Source organism: Amphibalanus amphitrite, unplaced genomic scaffold (genome assembly GCF_019059575.1).
Source record: "Amphibalanus amphitrite isolate SeventyFive unplaced genomic scaffold, NRLGWU_Aamphi_draft 000090F_arrow, whole genome shotgun sequence".
Taxonomy (NCBI): domain Eukaryota; kingdom Metazoa; phylum Arthropoda; class Thecostraca; order Balanomorpha; family Balanidae; genus Amphibalanus; species Amphibalanus amphitrite.
Genome location: NW_024881586.1, coordinates 1,043,361 through 1,063,073, shown reverse-complemented (window position 1 = coordinate 1,063,073; position 19,713 = coordinate 1,043,361). Strand labels below are relative to the sequence as shown.

Genomic DNA, 19,713 nt, shown 5'->3' with positions numbered 1-19,713 from the left:
GTGATAAAGCAAATGCTGCTGTCTGAACAGAAATCCGCGTGTGCGGAAACGGCGCACTGTCGGCGTTCAAGCGCAGGACACAATTTTTGATTGGACGCCGCGAGACATAAGATTTTTGGATGAGTTTATGAAGAATTTAACATTTGTGCACTTACTTCTGTCAAAGAATACAACCTAATAATTGAAGATTTGTAGTTTGTGGAGACAGTTAATGCCAGGCACTGTGAAATGGCGGCAGCTTTTTATAGCAGACGCGGTTTTCGTGTGAGGCTGATCTTGGAAGAATATGATGATCACAGGAAGAAATGCTACTTTTTCATCAATGTAATACGACAGAAATTTGTGAGAAATGTCATGCAGAGAATTTGGTACCTATTTTACAAGGAAAAGTGCTCGAGTCATGACGATATTTTTCTTGAGATTGATGGCTTCTTTCTGCCACCCGGAGAAAGCACATTAGTTCTGAAAGAAAATGATATTATAAGGTAATCACCCAGAGTTTTCCTTCAAGTGTTTTGTTTTAAGAAACATGTCAATGTATCTTTGACTCTTCTACCTCTTAATTGTTCTTGTTCTGAACTTTTCACCTACCCACTGAGGTTGTTACCAAACGTGATGCCGTTGATTTGTTTCAAAGCTGTAAGGGCTCCCTTAGTTCCTATCATATATATATATATATATATATATATATATATATATATATATATATATATATATATATATATATATATATATATATATATATATATATATATATATATATATATATATATATATATATATATATTAGTAAATATGATACTTTTGCTTAAAGGGACCCTCCCACCTTAACATTAGTTTTGAGTTGAGATAGCCAAGTTTGCGGCCAGGCTCACAAACCACCATTTATCCTGGTCGCAACCCCCGCAGCTTTATGGTGTTCAAGAAATTTCTTCCCTTTACTTGCAGGGTGGGACCAGCGTGGTCCCTATCTCTTAACCATTACGGGAATCTGATGACGTCATCAGGCTTTCGAACGTCCGTTAAATGTTTGACTAAAACGTTTTGTAGCACGCGATGGTATATGCTGCTTTGCGCGCAACAAATGCCGCACTTTCAAATAAAGTCGCTAGGAACAGCACAGATCCCAAAAAGTAAACAAAAGTAAAAGTCTAATATCTTGAAAACCGGTGAATATTTTTCGATGAAATTTGGTAGATATTCGTTTTTGCTCTTTCTGAACCGAGCGACATCACTTTCATGCCAATTCATTAACTTTTTTGAAGGTGGGAGGGTCTTTGGATCTTGGGTAATATTTCTATGGAGGAATCATGCCTCATGATCTTGGCATAATGTCAATTTGATGCTTACTTTAGCAATCCAAGGGAGTGGCATGCCATGTTTTCATTTTCGGTAATCATTGGCTATTTAATTTAGTGCTTATGGTAATTCTAATAGTTTGCCACTCAAATAGTTTGCAGTCATCAAGAGATAATTTCAGCCACATTCATTGTTCTTAACCTTCAAATGAAAATCATTGGTGTGGTCACCTAACAACTTATATGAGCATGGATACCATTTGAATGTACTTTTAAATGGTGCATCTTTTCAGAAAAAAAAATACTTCCATTGTTGGTGCTTCTTTGATTTATTAACTTTAATGGATAGAGCTGTTTTTTCAATTTTGTGCATTTACTCAACTACTATAATGTTACACATGACAACTGACAAGCTTGAATTGGTTGAGTATATATGACTTAAAGTGAATTAAGATAATTGTTAAATCAATAGGTATTTAATTATGTTTTTGCTATCACTTTGTTTGAGCCTCAGGCTGGGGAAAGGGCACCATTCACAAAGTACAATTGTTTCCTATGCTACCATTTCAAGTACTTTTCTTCTGCAATAAATGGGAGCATAATTGGCTGAAATTTCGGGCTCTGGTATTAACTGGATAATTCGCCAGCTGACGCCGTATGGTGGCGCTAGTGGAGCAGCACCATATGACGTCAGCAGAAAACACCGTGAGCAGCTATGAAATGGGAGCGAGCACCACGGAAATATCGAAAGGTGATGGACATGTACTGACTTTGGTCATTCAAGTACCACCAACACCATACAAAAACCATATAATATCATCAAGACTGATTTTGGAATCGATTTGTTCGGGTATTTAAAACACATAAAAAATGTTTGTCACCAAATTCTGAAACAGTATTAGGATATTCTTGTTCCTTACTTTTACCTTGTGAAGTACTTTTACAATACCTTTTACTTGCCTTCTAGTACGCCCATCACTATCTGAAAATCTGGATTGCAACGCTGTAGGAAAACTTTTTTCATTTGTCATTTCTTCCTTTTTTGAGCAGTGATAATTTATTTGGCTTTATACATTAAATAATGAAGACGGCTCCTAACTTTTTAGGGATCTGCGGTGTCCCAGAGAGCAAGATCAGATATTTCCTAGAAACTTGAGGCCTTTATTTTCTTATAAACTAGATAATATACAAATATTGACATGTAAAGAATGATACGGGTGTATAATTCTGCAGAAATATAAATTCAAAGTATAAAACATTTTTCAAGAACCTTTTTAAAATCTTCCATAATGACTTCTCTCAATACAAGGTGGAAGGAATTTCAGTTAACAATAAAGCAGCACAAGGCAGTACCTTGAGCTGCAATGATCCATAACCAATCGGCACCTGCAATTTGATCTTCGAGATGTACCCTGCCTCAATTCCCTGACTTTTCCTTTTCGTTGTACCGGGTGAAGTGAATATTCTGTGAATATTCGTCTGACAGTCAGTTTTTAGTCCTACATTATGTTGTCAATCAGATTTAATTGGTTCAAAAACCGTCGTAGTCCGTCTCATTCGCAGTCTACATCTCCACATGCGCACCCATACATGCTCAAAATTTTCACTACGTATGTACTATGTACCCTGCAGCGTACCCTGATGAAAAAATGTTTTGTTGAAATCAGAGACACTTCCCAAGGTAGGCCATAGTCCATGGCCATATATTTAAGTCAAAACAGATGAAACAGATAAACACAATTCCAATCATCAAGTCAACCAGCATCGACAATCTGCACATAAGTTCTAAACCTATTGCAAGACTACTTTGTATTCAAGCTTTGTATTGCAGAAGGGTGGAAGCTGCATGGAATTATGCGGCCGACAATTTCAGCGTGCATCCACGCTCGAAAGAGCAGGGTTAATTGTAACAATACCATAACAATAACATAATTGTAGGTGCTGTGATTCGGTTGTCGCTTGTCTGTGCTGGCCATTGCGCGGGCGGTCCAGCGACGGAACTCTGCTTCGCCGCCGTGGCGCGCTGGCAGTTGCTTCTTCTTCTTCTTCTGCATCCCACCGCCAACCCGCTCAGGGGGGCGGCGGCGCAGGCGGGTCGAGCGGCGGCTCGGTCCGCCCAACATCCTCGATGAAGGTGACGACCTTCGTCGCCGGGTCGCCGAGGACGTCACGTCGACCAGGCGAGGGTCGACACCCCAGCGGCGGCGGCGGGCCGCCTCATAGGCCGGACAATCGGTCAGCAGGTGCGCCGCGCTGTCGGGCTCCCCGCACGCGGGGCATTCGTCGTCGGCTGCCAGGCCAATCTTGTGGAGCGTGTCACGGGTCAGCGGTGATGTGCCGGTCCTCAGCTGGGACAGCGTCACCGACCCCCAGCGCGCCAGGGAGTCGTGGCCAGGCGTGGGGTCCGGGTGCGGGTGGGCAGCGGTTGCCCTCTGTCGCGACAGCTCCCGGACATGGCGCGTGACGGCGGCCCGCGCACACTACAGGTCGATCGGTGCGCTGTCTTGGTCGCCCGCCGTGGCCTCGCCAGCCAGGCGGTCGGTGGTTTCGTTGCCGTCCAGCCCGGCATGGCCTGGCACCCACTGGAGCACCGTCTCGGTGCCGTTCTCGGCGAGGGTGCTCAGCAGCCTCCAGACCTCGGCGGCCAGGGCCATGGTCTGGTGAGCTGGGCCGCGGCCGAGTAGTTGGAGCCCAGACCTCGAGTCGGTGAGGAGGCGGACCGACTTGGTCGATGCCAACTCCCCGTCCTCCAGGCCGGCCACAGCCGCGAACGCCTCGCGCATGGCGGTCAGTTCTGCTCTTAGGCTGGAGCAGACCGCCCCTGCAGGAGCGCGCACGGTCTCTTCTCTGTTGAGGTGGTGGAACTGGATCAGCGCGCCTGCGCCGCCCTGTTCCGTCCCGCCGCGAGCCGAGCCGTCCGACCAGATAGTGACGTCCGGGTGCGGGAGCTCTGCAATGGCTCGCAGGGCAGCTTCCCTGCGGACTGCAGGCGGGTCCGACCGGCGGGTGGCCACGGGCAGGTCCACCCTGAAGGTGATGCCGCCGCGGTGGCCCAGCCATGGCGGGTCGCAGCTGTAGAACGCCGAACCTGTAACACAATAGAATTGCAATTGTAACAAAGACCTGCATGGTCAGCACACATCTGCAGTGACTGTCATCCCAAGTTGGTATGAGTTGGAACAAAGTTGGGTCATGGTAGCAGACGTAGCACAAGCTGTCGTGATATGCCTTACCGTAGGACTAGGTCGTAGGTTGTAAATTTTAGGTTTAAGGCTATAGGTTGTGGGTCAGGTTAGGTAAGGTTTGGTTAGAAAGACCCATTCTCGTGCATAGGGCAGCTTGTGCTACGTCTACCTTACCAATACCCAATTTGAATTCCCAAAAATGATGGCAAACAGGCTTTTTGTATAACAAGTGTGGTTAATTGTTCTAATCCCCGCTGCAATGTGAGGGTAACTGCTTTTCTACAATCACAATATTTGAATTCATATAGGTAGGTGTTAACATGTTCAGAAAATGATACAAAATATGACACAATTATAGCTGCAACTGGATAGTGGATACCATTTATCAACATCAACTAAAAGTTTCTGCAGCCTTATAACCTAACACATGACTAAATTGCCAAAATAAATCCCTTAGTACAATAGCTAGACTCTAAAATAACAGAACTTTTGCATGCAGACCCTGGAAACTGGAGGGTTTATGAAAAGTAACAAAAATAAACATTCACTAATATCAATATGTTGTTATAAATTTCATATGTAGCATAAGCGCCAATACTGCCTTCATTTACAATTTTGCAACTGTTTTCCACTCACAAACGCTGCCCTCCGTGGACAGCAGCAGCAGCAGTGAAACGTCACCCGTGGTGTGACATCATCACCCATGACGTAATGGAAATCCAGTTGTTACCAAGGCCCGAAATTTCTCCTATAACTAACTCACCTCATACCTATGGCGTGAGGTTCTTATTGATTTTATCATGCTACTACATTCATTTGATCCTGTATTGCATCCAGCATCTCCCTATTTTGTATGACCGCAAGGTACGCCGTCCTCTGACTACCTGACGGCCTGTTTCCAGTGTCCGGGTGCGGCCCGGGCCGGCCACCAGCGCCCTCACCCCGTCCGCGAGCGCGGTCCGCTCGATCGTGGCGCCTCTGACGGCCAGTCCGGTAACCCTGGTGGAGTCGGTGGCCCACGTGCTGCGCCGTCTCCAGAACGGAGGGGGCCCCGAAGACTCTGAGCGGCTGGAGCGGGACCGACTCGTCAAGGTAGGTACTGAGACAGTGGAGATTCCACTGAGTGGATCATGGCTACGAGCTATGGCTACGGTCAACAACTCTGATGGTTTGGAGATAATGCTTCTCGTGCTCCACGTTAGCCATTTCCGAGTGTGTTGATACCTCTGATGTGCTGCCAGGTGGCGGAGATGATGGCTGCTGAGTCGGGAAGCACTGACGAGAGTACTGACGAGGATGACGTGCGCGACCTGGCGAGCCAGCTGACGTCACGGAAAGAGGTAGGTCATCAGTGCATTCATGTTGGTAGGGTTTGATTAGGCTGGATAGGGAATAATGAACATTGATTTAGTCATAGCTACACGTCTACAGTTTATACCCTACAAGTTTGAAACTCAGCTAATGCAGGAGTGAATCAGTGCAAACAATTTGCATGCCTCGAAATTATGAGTTCGGTGACCTAAGTTCAGGTTAATTTCCGATCTCTCCAATATAAGTCAGTTGGAGGAAATTTAGCTGCTCTCCTTTTAGACGGAAACACTCAAAGATCGGGATACAGGTAAACATGACACACGGAATCCGAAAACGTCACCCGTGAACCCCTTTATGCCCTTGAGTTCATCTTAAGTCATGCAACGTCTCAAACAGTTTTTGTCAATAACTTTAGTTAGAAACACGCTAGAGCGATAAAAATACATTAGATGCGTTCAGCTCAACTGAGTGCAAATCGACTGATATGCAACATGACCTTTTCCGGAACCTTGACCTGAGGTCAAATTTAAAAGTTGGCTTTTCAGGCTAACGTACAATTCATTCGAAGCGTCTTGGCGAGGGAAACGCGATGCCGGTAAAATGAACGTAATACAAGCTTGGTGTGAAAACTAATTGCAAAACAAATGTGCTCCGCAAAAAAGTCAAATTTTGCGTTTTTGCCCTCTGAAGGCTAAACCGTTGACCCTGGATCAAATCTGAGAATAGCATTCAGAAAGAGCTTTGAAAGAGCTATCGAATGCGCTATTCTGCGGTGCTGTAGCTCTATTGGTTCCCGACTTATGCGCCGTTTTGTGAAAAATATCAGTCTGGAGAAATAGTGATAATTTTACCTTTGGTGGCCTTCAGTGACCTCAGCGATGAGATGATCGAAAAAATGACCCGAGTGATTTTTAAAGATCTAATAGCGAGCTATCTGTTGTTTTTTCCCGCTGCGTCTCTCGAGCTTTCTTACTTTCCCAGATGACCTGGTGTGGCCAAATAACCTGGTTTGCTCCCCCCCCCCCGCCATGGCGAAGTTTGCTGAGAGGCCCACCGGGGCGCGGGCTAATCGAATACATATCAAGCAAAGCTAAATACAAGTTTTTTTTTTGCCGATATGACATTCGTTTTTGGTCTCTGTCGTGCAGATATTCTTAATGTGCTTTATTACGCAATAGAGTAGTTTTTCACTTCCCAACACTGATTGCTCCTACGTTTCTTGTCCGTGGCTGTCTTGATATTTCTCTATTGATTACCCCTCTTCCCGACAGGTGGTGCGCCTGTCGCAGAAGATGGTCGATCAGGCCACGCCACCTCCACCGTGTGCGGCGAAAAAGCACAACCTGGACTCTGAACACCTGACGCTGACCGAGGTCAGCCGGGAACTGCGGCGTAGGTACGACGCCGCCAATGATCTGCTGTCTACCTCCACCTCAGCGGGCGTGGGTACCACTCCTGACGGCACTAGCACCACTCCTGGCACCAGCGCCACGTCTGCCAGCACCACTGCCACTCCCAGTGGTGTAGGCGCTGCTGCTGCAACGAAACCAGCGATGTCCAAATCGACATCAGATTTGCCAGAGGCGATGCTGAAGCCGGTCAAACAGCTGGAGGCCTCGGTCAAAACTTCTGAAATGCGCACAGAAGCGCCAAGTGGTTCAAAGGTGAACAGGTCGGCGACAGCGGAGCCGCGGGCTGTGCGGGAACCAACGGGGGAGAGGCATGGCGTGAAGGGGTCTAGGGAAGTGGAGAGACTTACTCGCAGATCAACTAAGGGTGTCGAGGAGACGGATGATGAGACTGCTAAATTTGGTGGCGCCGGTGTGAAAGGAACTGCAGGGACGAAGCCTAAGATACGGAAAGTCATGTTAAGGGAAGGAAAGGTAGTGGTCGTTGATGAGGTGGATTATGAGCAGTTCATTGATCCTGAGAATGAAGAAAAAGAGACACATGACAAACCTGCTAGAGTACCTTTGCCTACACACATTGTACCTCTACCATCAAGGAACGCCGAACGGTCGTCAGAGCAATCTGGACGGGTGAGTGAAGTCAGCAGCGCCCGGGTTGGTCCGGGCCCGAATGTGGCAAAAATGAGACCAAAGATAATCGTAGTCTGCCGAAAAGGTGCTAGAAGTCAGGCTGAAGTCAAAGCAGGTGCTGATGAAAAGACAGTATCCCCTGCAGCTGGTGCGTCAGTGGATACTGAGCGTCCTAATGCATCAGAGTGGGACGTGCGAACATCCCCGGAAGAACAAGAAGCAGTAACCACAGTCAAGGGTGGTACTTTATCATCAGAGAATGGTAACGAATGTGAGGACTCGAAAATTGGGTCAAGCGTGGAAACCGTTTGTCGCAAGAACTCGCGCGCACCAGTAGGTGGCGTGAAGCGGGCGCGATCTTCTAGCCGTGATTCTTCGGGGGCGTCTTCAGCCTCAGAGGAAGACACTCCAAACAAGTCAACACCTGTCAAGAAGCCAGTCGCTGATACCAACACCACCACTACTAACACCAGCGAAGGGGCATCGACAGAAAAGAAGAAAAGGACGCGGACCCGACGTCGTCGTGGTCGGAAGCGCCGAACCCCTGAAGCACCCCCTGAACTTCCTCCTCCGCCACCTCAGCCGCAGCTGCAGTCCCGTGGAGCCGACTACGCTCAGAGACATGGCCTTCCTCGCGGTGAAATCGACCGCTACAAGCGCGCTGCCTCAGTGTCCATTGGTTGGCAGACGAGACCGAAGAACCGGCGGGTGGTGTTCGATGATGATGGGAACCCGGTGCCATACGGCGCTGAGCCTTCACCTCAGGCGGGGACAGAGTCTGCTGGAAGAGAGTGGCGTGCCACAGCAGTGACGACGCAGGGCAACGGACAGTGGGCCTGGTCTCAGGGTCGTAATCAGGAGCTACGGACGGATGGAGACGACCCTGCGGCACGTTGCGAGTCTCTCCAACCTGCGGACAGACCGATGAACCTCGACAGTTCGCAACCAGACGATCGCTCTGACAATGTCTCAAAGCCAGTGTCTGATTCTGCAAGACCACCAGAAGTGGTGGAGACCACGAGTGAAGCGCCTCGCAGAGAGTCCGATCCTGCGCCATCTTCTGCGTCCGACAGCCGACTAGAAACACAAGCTAAGTCCACCACCAGTGAGGCTGTCACCAAGTCGGGATCCACTCAGCCAGCTGAAAAGGCTGAGGATACGCAAATGCGAGAACCTTCGAACTTGGCGAGGGACACTCCCTCAAGCTCATATGCTGCTCGGGCAGGGCAACCGGCGCTTGGCGGAGGCGGCAGCCGCAGGGGTGGTTCGCTTGGCGCCGGTCTTCTTCCGCGAGCCTTCATGAGGCCACGCCGCTGCGTTGACCCGCCTCGACGCTCGGAAGTGCTAGGAAAGCCGACTGAGACGACAACCATGCCGAGAGGAACATCTGATGTGCGTAGAGGTGGCTTTTTTCGATCCAGCGCATCACCTGCAGGCTCGGATAGACTGCTGCAGCCCAGTTATTTGATAGCAAGTCGTGAAGCAGCAGCTGCTGGTAGAACAGCCCTTCCTGATACGAAGACAACGTCGAACAGTGAAGATGGATGCGCTGCACAGTCTAGTCGTGGGGGCAGTGGCTCAGATGTCCATGTATCATCGGATGCTAGCCGTATCTGTGGTGCTCCGCGTGACCAAAGAGCGAGCACTGAACCATCCCCGGCTGATCCGCAGACTCCTGCCTCCAAAGAAAAGTGTTCTTCCGCGCTGGTTGGCGGGACTCCTGTTTCCACTTCCGCTAACCCTGCAGCTGCCGATGTAACGCCAATCATATCTTCAGCTCCAGCTTCAGCCCCATCCCTAGCTCCAGTGTCATCCGTAGGTCGAGCCACGCCGGCTGCTACATCTTCCCCTGCTCCTCCTTCCCACACTACAGTGGTACTGGACGGCCGCGGCCGGCCGGCCGAAGGCAGCGCTGGCCGTGACCTGCGCCACTTGGCTACCAGTACCGAACGACGTCCCCTGGTCGTGGTGAGGCAGGACCGACCACTTCCCGGCCGGACTCCGTACAGAGAAGTGACGAAACATGAGAGTCGGACGTCGCGTAAGGAGACGGGCGACGTTGTGCAACGCAAGAAGCCAGACGCGAATATAAGCCTGAGATCGGTACCCAGCAGCAAAAACTCCAAAGAGTCTGGTGGGCAGGGAAAGAAGAAGTGTGATCGGGATGATCGTGGAGGAAGCGGACGTCGTGAGGATGGTGCAGCTGCAGCACCGGACAGCGACGGTGATGTAGAGGATGACACCACGGATGCCACTGGTTCGCCGTCAGGAGACGTGTACCGCAACGTGTCCGTGATCCTGCCGGGACCACCCCTGGAGCAGCTGTCTCCTCGTGCTGACGATTCTGGAGAGTCCGAAGAGGTATCTGTATACTCTGATGACTCGGAGGAAGACGCTGACGATGCGAAGGATTCTGAAGATGAGGGAGATTCTGTGGAGGAGCTTCCAGACGCATCCAATGTGCAGCGCGGAAATGCCTCGGTGGATAGCATCACCAACTGCAACGTGGTCAACGCCGTGGGTCAGAATCGCCGTCTGGAGAAACAGCGAGCGCGCGGCCTGCCACCTGGTGGCGGCAAGGAGAACCGCGCCCCGGCAGATGGCGTCAAGGATGAACGGTTCTACGCGCAGTTCCCGCTGATGAAGGAGGTCGCCCACAAGGGTGACCTGATCGCCTTCAAGGTGAGTCTATCACGTGTTATAAGGTGAATTTATTGGAGCTTTTTATAAACCCTTTTTTCAATCAATTTTCAATTTTCAATCATGTCATCCAAAATTAGAATCGCACTATCCAATAATGTGTCCTGGATTTTTTTTAGGGCAGTACAATCACCACTCTATTGTTTACTTATGCGAATTACAATCTTCATACTTTTTGTCATTATTCAGAAGCTAATTCTAGGTAATTCCAACACGAGATGTCACTAATCTGTTCCTGTTCCCACACCGTTTTTAGACGTCGGTCACCCAGTTGAAATAATTTTGATGGATGCTCTGCAGCGCTTCGCCAAGAGTTTGCCTGTCTGACAAGGAGTAGGTATATGACGTTTACCCTCCTGTCCTGTCCATCACACCGTCACATGCTATGACGTGGTTCTGACCAACCCCCGTGCGGCCGCAGTGCTGGGATATGGCGGCTGACTACTCGCCGTTCGTCAGCGAGTACCGCGAGGCCACGGTGATGGAGACGGGCGACGGAGGCCGCGTGACGCTGCAGCTGCTTGGTGAGACACGGGAAACAGCGTTATACAATATACAGGGCTAGCGGGTCTTCAACTAGCGGCCCTGGGGCTTCCGCTGGTAGTAGAAGTGCTATAATGACGCCTGTCTTTGGATGGGTCAGAGGTGCTCAGGTGTCGTGCTGATCGCATTTATCTCGTCAAACTTACTCACATTTGGTCCACTTGGTTACGTGAAACAGCATATTCGTGCAATGTTTTTTTTTCTGTAGATTTTCACGGCGCCTTTCCATTTCTACTTTCTATTGACGTATTCTGATGACCCATTAGACCCTAGCATAATTAACAATATCACCGAGGATAAGCTTTCCGCAGAAATATGTTCTTCATCCGTGGTTGTCTAATTTATATAGTCGCAACGTGCGTCAAGCACAGCGATAAGAATGGACTTCGGGAAATCGAAATCTGCACCAACGTCACCGAACACATTCGCTACATGCTTTCATCGTCTCTCTCTCCTTTATCCGGTTTGTCTCGAAGTGGCTGCACTGGACAGTGGACATTATCGCCGGCTGTGATTGCTCTGTTAACTGTGTCGCCTGTCGTCACGGGTCGCGGACAAATTAGCACGTGTCGCAAATGTTTGTAGGGCATAAAATACGTAGATACAAAAGTATAGGACAGACGACTAGGTTAGGACGTGGGCTAGCTTTTGGTTGAGGCGGTTCAGGTTAGGTTGGGCTAGGTTAGGTCAGGTCAGTTTTTTTTAGCGATATGTACCTTTGTCCTTAGGTACTTTACCTTTGTCTTTATGTACTTACTGGCTTACGTACTTAAACGTACGAACATTTGCGTAGCTTCCTTTGTCCGAGGATCTCTAGTCACTCGTCACTGACCGTGTTACCCTGTTACAGAATACCGGCCCCGCGGCCGGCGGCGGGGACGGTTTGAGATAACTTCTCCCGATGATGACGAGGTGGTGGATCTCGAGGAGGAGTCGGGTATCGAGGAGCGCTGCTGGTCGGAGCTCATCCAACCGCGACTGCTGCACCCGTGAGACGCGGCCGCTTCGTGGAGGAGAGGCTGTCCTGTGGCAGTGGTTGGCAGTGTGTCCCGGACAGGCTGTGGTATCGGTGGTATCAAGAACATCATCTAACTTATGGCTAGCTTCTCATCCTAACTGCTGGCTCTGCTATTGGAAGGGTGATTTGGCTTTGCCCCGCCATTCGTCATTGGTGGGTTGAACCATTCTTGTTCTGTTCTGTAGAAGCAGCCACGTTTCATTTGGACCACAACAGAACATTTCAAATAGACCGCCTGCACATGGTAAGCGGGTTTGGAAGATTTTCGCATTTTGTATGTATATCTTGATGCCATACCTGTGTTACATTTCTGATGTTTCGTGAATGTTTGTTTGGCTTATTAGGTCCCACATCATCATTATGTACCGGTTTGTTTTGTGATGATACCACACGATTTCTGATGAGTGGCTTAGCTAATGAAGACTTGACGTGTTGACATTTCGATCTTTGGCGGGGCTCGGATGTTTATGCATTCCCTGAGGCAAATTTATGATAAAATTGGAACAGTGTTTTGTGAGTGACCTGTTATAATTGACCTAGCCAATGAGATTTAGCTGACACGCCTATGGCAACGTTCTTCATAAGTACGACATGACACGGATCAAGCCAGCTGGACCCGCACTTCTGTGGCTTTATTGAATGAACTTTGAATTTTTAAATGTCTCCTTAAATCGAGATGAACATACCTAGGTTGACCGAACTTATGGTGTCATCTCTAGGTCCAGCTCCAACGCCAGCTTCAGCCATAGCTCCAGCTCCAGCCCCGTTGTTTCTTTTCTAGATCCAGCTCCATTGCTAGCGTCAGCCCTAGGCCGCTAGCTCCAGCTCCAGCCACATCAGCCCCAGCTGAGCAATCGGCTTTAATCTCAACCCCAGCCTGTTGCCCCAGGACCGACCCCAGCCATTTTAATTCCCTTTTAACCTGGATGAGGAATACCGCGAATATGGATAAAATAGATTAACGAAAGCATCTTTAATTAGCGATCTTTTCAGTACATCAGTCAATAGATAATAGGAATGCTCCTGCATACTCACCGTACATACCTACCTCGTTCCTCATTTCCGTATTAAAAAGCTGAGTTTTATGTGTCGGGAAGTGGATAACCGGCTTTGGGGCGGTAAAACTTCAATGTCGCTGTGCGTCTGATCGCTGCCGGCGTCACCGAACCGGTCTAGCAGATCATCGTCCACGCGTGCTCCATTTCCAGACAGCCGGTCAAATGACGCACGAAAATGATAGGCGGACTGTGCGAACGCTCAGGGCTGTGAAACTGATAGGTGACAGCGATAAGCGATTTGTGGGCGGTTTTGGTTACACGAAAGATATTACTGTTCAATTTCCGCCTTCAAGTTCAAGAGCTTACGTTACGTGGGCGCTACCACAGTCTACTGAATGCCTGCCTCATGGTGTCCCAGTAAACATGCCGACGTCGGCCCAACGTCGGTTCAACCTCGGCCCGACATCGGCTGGACGTCGGATATGCCCGCATGTTCCGACGTCCAGCCGAAGTCCAGCCGACATCGGGCCGAGGTCGTTTGCCGAGGTTGACGAGATCGTTTGTCGTTGGACCGACGGGGCCGACGTCGGCATGTTTATTGGGACAACGCGCCAAAAATATCAACCGGCGGCGGGATTCGAGCCCCCCAGTCGCCGACGTCGGCACGTTTACTGGGACAACACGCCAAAAGCATCAGCCGGCGATGGGAATCGAACCCCGTGTCATTTGAACGCGAGGTTAGTGCGCTAACCACTACACCACGCAGCCATATAATTATGTTTGTTTTGTTGGGTTATGCCCTTTCGGTCTGACAAGACCATTTCAGAGCCGGAAGGATGATAGGATGGACATTGGTCTTCTTGGCGAGGCGAGCACCCTGGGTCCAGTTCATATAGAGTCCCATTGCTGTTACGTGACACTTATTGGAAAGGGCGACCCCACAATGGATTCATATAGCCACTCTTACACACCTGCACCAACGTTTCCCAAATTGTCCCTTTGATAAGTGGCACTTTGGCAAAGTGACACTTGCCGACTGGCCTTTCTATATGAACTGGGCCCGGCCCTGGTGAGTTGCCGGGGCTGAGCCTGACCAAAGGATAGGCCGAGCTTGGGCCGAGCAGCCCCCAAGCACTCACCGCACCCGGCTACGGGCGAGCTCGGCTTACGGGCAATCCCAAATGGGATAAAGTTTCCCGTCAAGTCCGGATCAGGGGGTTGCGGCGTGGAGAAAGATTTGAGTTTCCTGAGGATATTTTGAATACAGAAGCTCTTTAACCCTCGCATGTGTGCGGCGTTTGCCAGCTTCTAATGTGTAGGGGGGGGGGGTCGGTTGGACCCCCCCCTTGCCGTTTGGCCCCTGATCGAGCTAGAGCTTCGCGGAAAAAACGAGCGTGTTGCCCGTGACGAGAGGAAGCCGATGATATCCAATTTTAAGGTCCTAGGTCATTGGTTGACCTTCCAGGTCAGTTCAATGACCCAAAGTCGGGAAAATCGGGACCTGTTAGAAAGTCGTAAAGGGTGGCTGCTAAGGGGTTTTTCGGGGTGCTGATCACGAATATCGTGTTAGTTTTGATCACAGGTGATGTCTTTAAGCATTTAGACCAGGTCAGGTCAGGTCATGTCAGGTCAACCAGTAGGCGTCGTGACGGATATTCGTAGTACGTGTCAACCGCCTCCGACAGCTTCGTAACATGTTACGAAGGCACCAAAACTACTTCGTAAATGTTCAAATGGTTGCTAAATTCGAATTCAGCTCCAAAAACTAGCCTAGAAACATGTACAGCTCGAAAAAGTGAACCGAGGTCACCCGAGGTCACCAAAGGTCAATGACCTGACCTGACCTTCAGGTGACCTTGAAACCCACCCTAATGCATGGAAGCAACATCAAATCACATGTTTGAACGCTTGAAACCACGAAAAGCTTGCAAACGCGCGGCTAATGCGAGCCGATATACGCAGAATCGCGATTCCGGCCAAACATGGTCTCGGAAAAGAGGTCACAGGTCAAAGGTCATTTGGGTCAGGGTCATGAAATTTTCAGGGTAGGTGTAAAATTGATCAATGTGAGGGTACTGAAAGTTTCGTCGCGATCGGCCGCTTTTTACGCGAGTTATTCGCGAAAAACCATGGGGGGGGGTCCATCCGACCCCCCCCCCCTACACATGCGAGGGTTAAGAAACATGAAACATGTATTTTATATTATTTTAACGGTCAAAACAGCGGCCGATGTCGGTCCGACGTCGCCCCGACGTCGGCCCGACGTCGGCTGGACCTCAGCAATTGATCTCGGTCCGACGTCGGCCCGACGTCGGCTGTACCTCGGCTGGACGTCGGTACATGCGGGCATATCCGATATCCAGCCGACGTCGTGCCGAGGTTGGACCGACGTCGGGCCGACGTCGGCATGCCGATGCCGAGCTGCCGACGTCACCCCGACGTCGGCATGTTTACTGGGGTGTCTATCATTTGCTTAGCCATGTTTTTCAAATTTGATCATTTATAGGGTCGAGTCTTTATATCAATGGTCGAGTTGAGGTGCATTTATGTAAGTCGAAGGAACATCATTTTTTCAACCCGATGGCTGCTTTATTTTATTTGCGCGATGGTGGTAATTTGAACGTACAATTGCATCTCCGCATACCATTACCAATCTTTAGATGTCAACGATCCAGCATGCACACGCACACGCACATGTTTGAAACATTCTTAACCCGCGAGTTGCTGGGGGGGGGGCGTTAAACGCCCCCACTTTTTTCGCCGGGCCATAGCATAAAAACGGCGCGCCGCAGGCGCGCCAAATTTTGGGTACCTGTAGGGAATTGATTAAAGTTTATTGTGACAAAGTTTCAAAAAAATCGGTCGGAAAATTTTTGAGATATCGAGGTTTTAGTGACGTCATGATTTCTGAGTTTTCGACCAAAAACGGCATATGTTCAAAAAATCATATAAAATCACAGAATAGACATACAGACATGCCGTAAACGCCATTAGACTGCCAATACCATGAACTATCAAATGGCTATCTTCGATTATTGATTATCGTTCCGCATTTTCCAAAATCTTGAACTGAATCTTGGCACTTTCTCGTGACTTCTTCACGACCATGATACATGTTTTTCTTAAATTGAACTTTTTAAGCCAAACAAGTACACATATGATAAAATGAATGCCACCATCGTGTTCTACGCCCCAAATTACCCATAAAACATGTGTCACATGATGCGAATGTCAGTTTTGATTTTCGGGGATATGTGCCTGCCCGGTTGACCTGACCTTGACCCTGACCTATGCTTGACTGACCCCTACATGGAGCTGACACTCTTGTAGGCCTTATATGATGGATTGTGCACCGTTTTGACAGAGTTTATGACGAGAGGCGCCCATTGCGAAGTGCTGAAGTCCATGCTACTGAAAGCCCGATTTCAGGTGTTTGACCTGACCTTGACCCGACCTGTGACCTCAAAATTCAACTTTAAAGTACTCATCTGAAGCGTCTCGTCGCGTTCTATCGTTTGCCGCCTCGTGCGTTTCGCTGCGCCTATTGGTTCTCGAGTTATCGGCTGGGGGCGTTTAACGCCCCCCCCCCCCCAGCAAACGGTGGGTGGCGAAATACCCCAGCAACTGCCGGGTTAATTAAATAGCACAGAAATACACTCGAGCTCACAGCCAGCACACTCAATTGCACTCACCAATTCGTGCCTAAATGTTGTTATATTGCTGTTGGGTCACATCACAACTAATATGAAGAAGTATAAAATCGTCGAACAATCGTCTATGACATGACATTTGTGTCTGGTTTCTGATTAGTCGTCGCGGTCGTCGCTCAGACTCTGGCGGGTCTGCGGGACGCCGGCCGCCCGGTACACGGGCGTTCCGTAGCCGTAATAGTCGACCGGCGCCGGCCGCCGCTTCTGGGCACACTCGTACTTGACCGTGGGGTGGTAGCCGGTGTGGTCGGCCCAGTAGGTGACCGTCTGCACACAGCCGTCGGGCAGGTTGACCGAGTAGCGGCCGCGCGTGGTGACGCCGTCGCTCTCCTCACTGCGCGAGAACACCGTGCCAGAGTCGTAGCGGTCGTCGACGCCGTACGCGAACGAGTACGGCCTCGGCTGGTAGAAGCGCGGTTGCTGGTACTCGGAGGCGTAGCCGCGCTGCGCGTGGCTCGGCCCGTCGTAGTGGGGCCTCTGGGGCACGCCGTAGCGGGCCGCCGGTCGACGCGCAGTTGGGTACGCCGTGTAGGACGAGGTCGGCGCGTGCACGGCGACTGGAGCCGTGGGCCGCCTCACGGGCGGTGCGGAGAAGTCGTCATCGGCAGCAGCCAGACACAGCGCGGCGGCCAGCAGCAGCACCTAAAAACGGGGGGACTCAGTGACCGGGCACGGGGAGTGTGCCACTTAAATGGCAAAATACCATTCAGTGTCGTTCGTGACCTTCAAGCAGTGAGCTGCATCCATGTCGTATGTTGATTGTTGATGGTAGGGACAGGACCATTATTTTAAGAAGACCTCATGACTACGTGCTTCTCAAACTGTTCTCTTATCGCAAATTTACAATTTACTTTTCAAAAGAAGGAAAAATATTAAATAACCTACGTATATCTTTGACAAGTGCTTCGTATAAGCGTTTAAAACTGATGGCTCTCTGCTCTGAGCCCACCTTCATGTTGAGTGTAGAATGGGACGTTCAGTTGACTGAATGAGGTGGGAATGATGCTTCCTCCTCGTCGCCCGTTCATTATATACCAGACTACGGACACACGCGTGATGATGTGTCACACACACACATTGTGACCGTGACGGGCTCAGCTGTCATAGTTCCTCAATAGGGAAATATGGTAACCAAAGGGGGAAGTCATGTCATGTCGGGCTGCAGTGTCAAGGTCGGATGCTTAAAATATCGAGTAAGGTCACAGCCGTTTTCACGACGGCCATCTGGCACACATTTGGTGCACATCTGGTGCAGATTAGGTGCAGATTTGGTCAAATTAGGTTCAGTGTGTCTCTTAGTAGCTATCAGCTAGGGTTGCACTAATTGCTTATATGTCTGCTTTGTTATATTATCAGAGTGCATTATCGATTAAAACACCGAAATGAATTCATAAAATAAAGATATTTGCTGTAAAAGAGATTAGGTGCAGATGTGGTCAAATTAGGTGCACTCGCCGGATAGCCCGTCGTGAAAACGGCTATTGTCACATTCATATTACGATCGAAATGCTACTCTGACTTGTGAATGTCATTTGGGCATTGGAGTAACAAACAGTGGCGCAGCCAGGGGGGGTGAAAGGGGTGAGATCTCACCCCCGTCTCTAATCCTAGGGGCCCACCGTCAATTCGAAAGTTGTAACGTTATGCAGCCTGACAATTTTTTATCATAATGTCAAGGTCCGTCATAGGACTGAAAAACAGTTTTCAGGCCTGATAGCCCCCCCCCCCTTTAGGATTTATAGTCCCATTTTATGATTAAAGAGGGTACATCCAAGACCCGATTGAACTAATCTAAGGCCTAGGAGGGCCCCGTTCCATGGCATGAGAGGGTCATTTCAGGCCTGAGAGGGCCCATTTCAGGTCTGTGAGGGCCCATTTCAGGCCTGAAGGGGCCCAGTTGAAGCTTGAGAGGGCCCATTTCAGGCCCTAGAGAACCTGTTTGAGGTCTGAGATGGGCCCATTGCAGGCCTGAGAGGGCCCATTTGATGCCTGTGAGGGCCCATTTCAGGCCTGAAGGGGTCCATTTCGGGCCCTAGAGGGCATGTTTGAGGCCTGATAGGGCCCATTTCAGGCCTGAGAGGGGCCCATTTCAGGCCTGAGAGGGGCCCATTTCAGGCCTGAGTGGGCCATTTCAAGCTTGAGAGGGCCCATTTCATGCCCTAGAGGGCCTGTTTGGGGCTAGAGAGGGCCCATTCGAGGCCAGAGAGGGCCCGTTTGAGGGCTGAGAGGGGCCCATTTCAGGCACCATTTCAGACCTGAGAGGGCCCAGTTACGGTATGAGGGGGCCCTTTTCGACATTTCCGGGCTGAGGGGGCCCATTTCAGTTCTGAGAGGGTCCATTTTTCAGGTCTGAGAGGGCTAATGTCAGGCCTGAGAGGGCCCATTTCAGGCTCTAGAGGACCTATTCGAGGCCTGAGAGGGGCCCATTTCAGGTCTGAGAGGGCTAATGTCAGGCCTGAGAGGGCCCATTTCAGGCCCTAGAGGGCCCATTTCAGGTCATAGAGGACCTATTTGAGGCCTGAGAGGGGCCCATTTCAGGCCCGAGAGGGCCCATTTGATGCTGTGAGGGCCCATTTTAGGCCTGAAGGGGTCCATTTCAGGCCCTAGAGGGCATGTTTGAGGCCTGATAGGGCCCATTTCAGGCCTGAGAGGGGCCCATTTCAGGTCTGAGAGGGCTAATGTCAGGCCTGAGAGGGCCCATTTCAGGCCCTAGAGGGCCCATTTCAGGTCATAGAGGACCTTTTTGAGGCCTGAGAGGGGCCCATTTCAGGCCCGAGAGGGCCCATTTGATGCTGTGAGGGCCCATTTTAGGCCTGAAGGGGTCCATTTCAGGCCCTAGAGGGCATGTTTGAGGCCTGATAGGGCCCATTTCAGGCCTGAGAGGAGCCCATTTCAGGCCTGAGGGGACCCA

The 19,713-nt window shown here is 50.0% G+C and overlaps 1 protein-coding gene across 1 annotated transcript; it reads left to right on the top strand.

Moving 5' to 3' along the window:
* Positions 1-50: 50 nt before the first annotated feature.
* LOC122380020 (streptococcal hemagglutinin-like) lies at positions 51-12,603 on the top strand. Its single transcript, XM_043362751.1, has 6 exons — positions 51-485; positions 5,386-5,575; positions 5,725-5,823; positions 7,066-10,515; positions 10,955-11,057; positions 11,927-12,603. Exons 1-6 carry the CDS (start codon positions 229-231, stop codon positions 12,067-12,069), a joined length of 4,242 nt encoding a protein of 1,413 aa, XP_043218686.1. The 5' UTR covers positions 51-228; the 3' UTR covers positions 12,070-12,603.
* The last annotated feature ends 7,110 nt before the right edge of the window (positions 12,604-19,713 follow it).

Coding starts and splice junctions, on each gene's coding strand:
- LOC122380020 (XM_043362751.1), top strand. CDS start 229: ATGGCGGCAGCTTTTTATAGCAGACGCGGTTTTCGTGTGAGGCTGATC. Junction 5,576..5,724: donor AGCGGGACCGACTCGTCAAG/GTAGGTACTGAG, acceptor ATGTGCTGCCAG/GTGGCGGAGATGATGGCTGC. Junction 10,516..10,954: donor GTGACCTGATCGCCTTCAAG/GTGAGTCTATCA, acceptor GTGCGGCCGCAG/TGCTGGGATATGGCGGCTGA.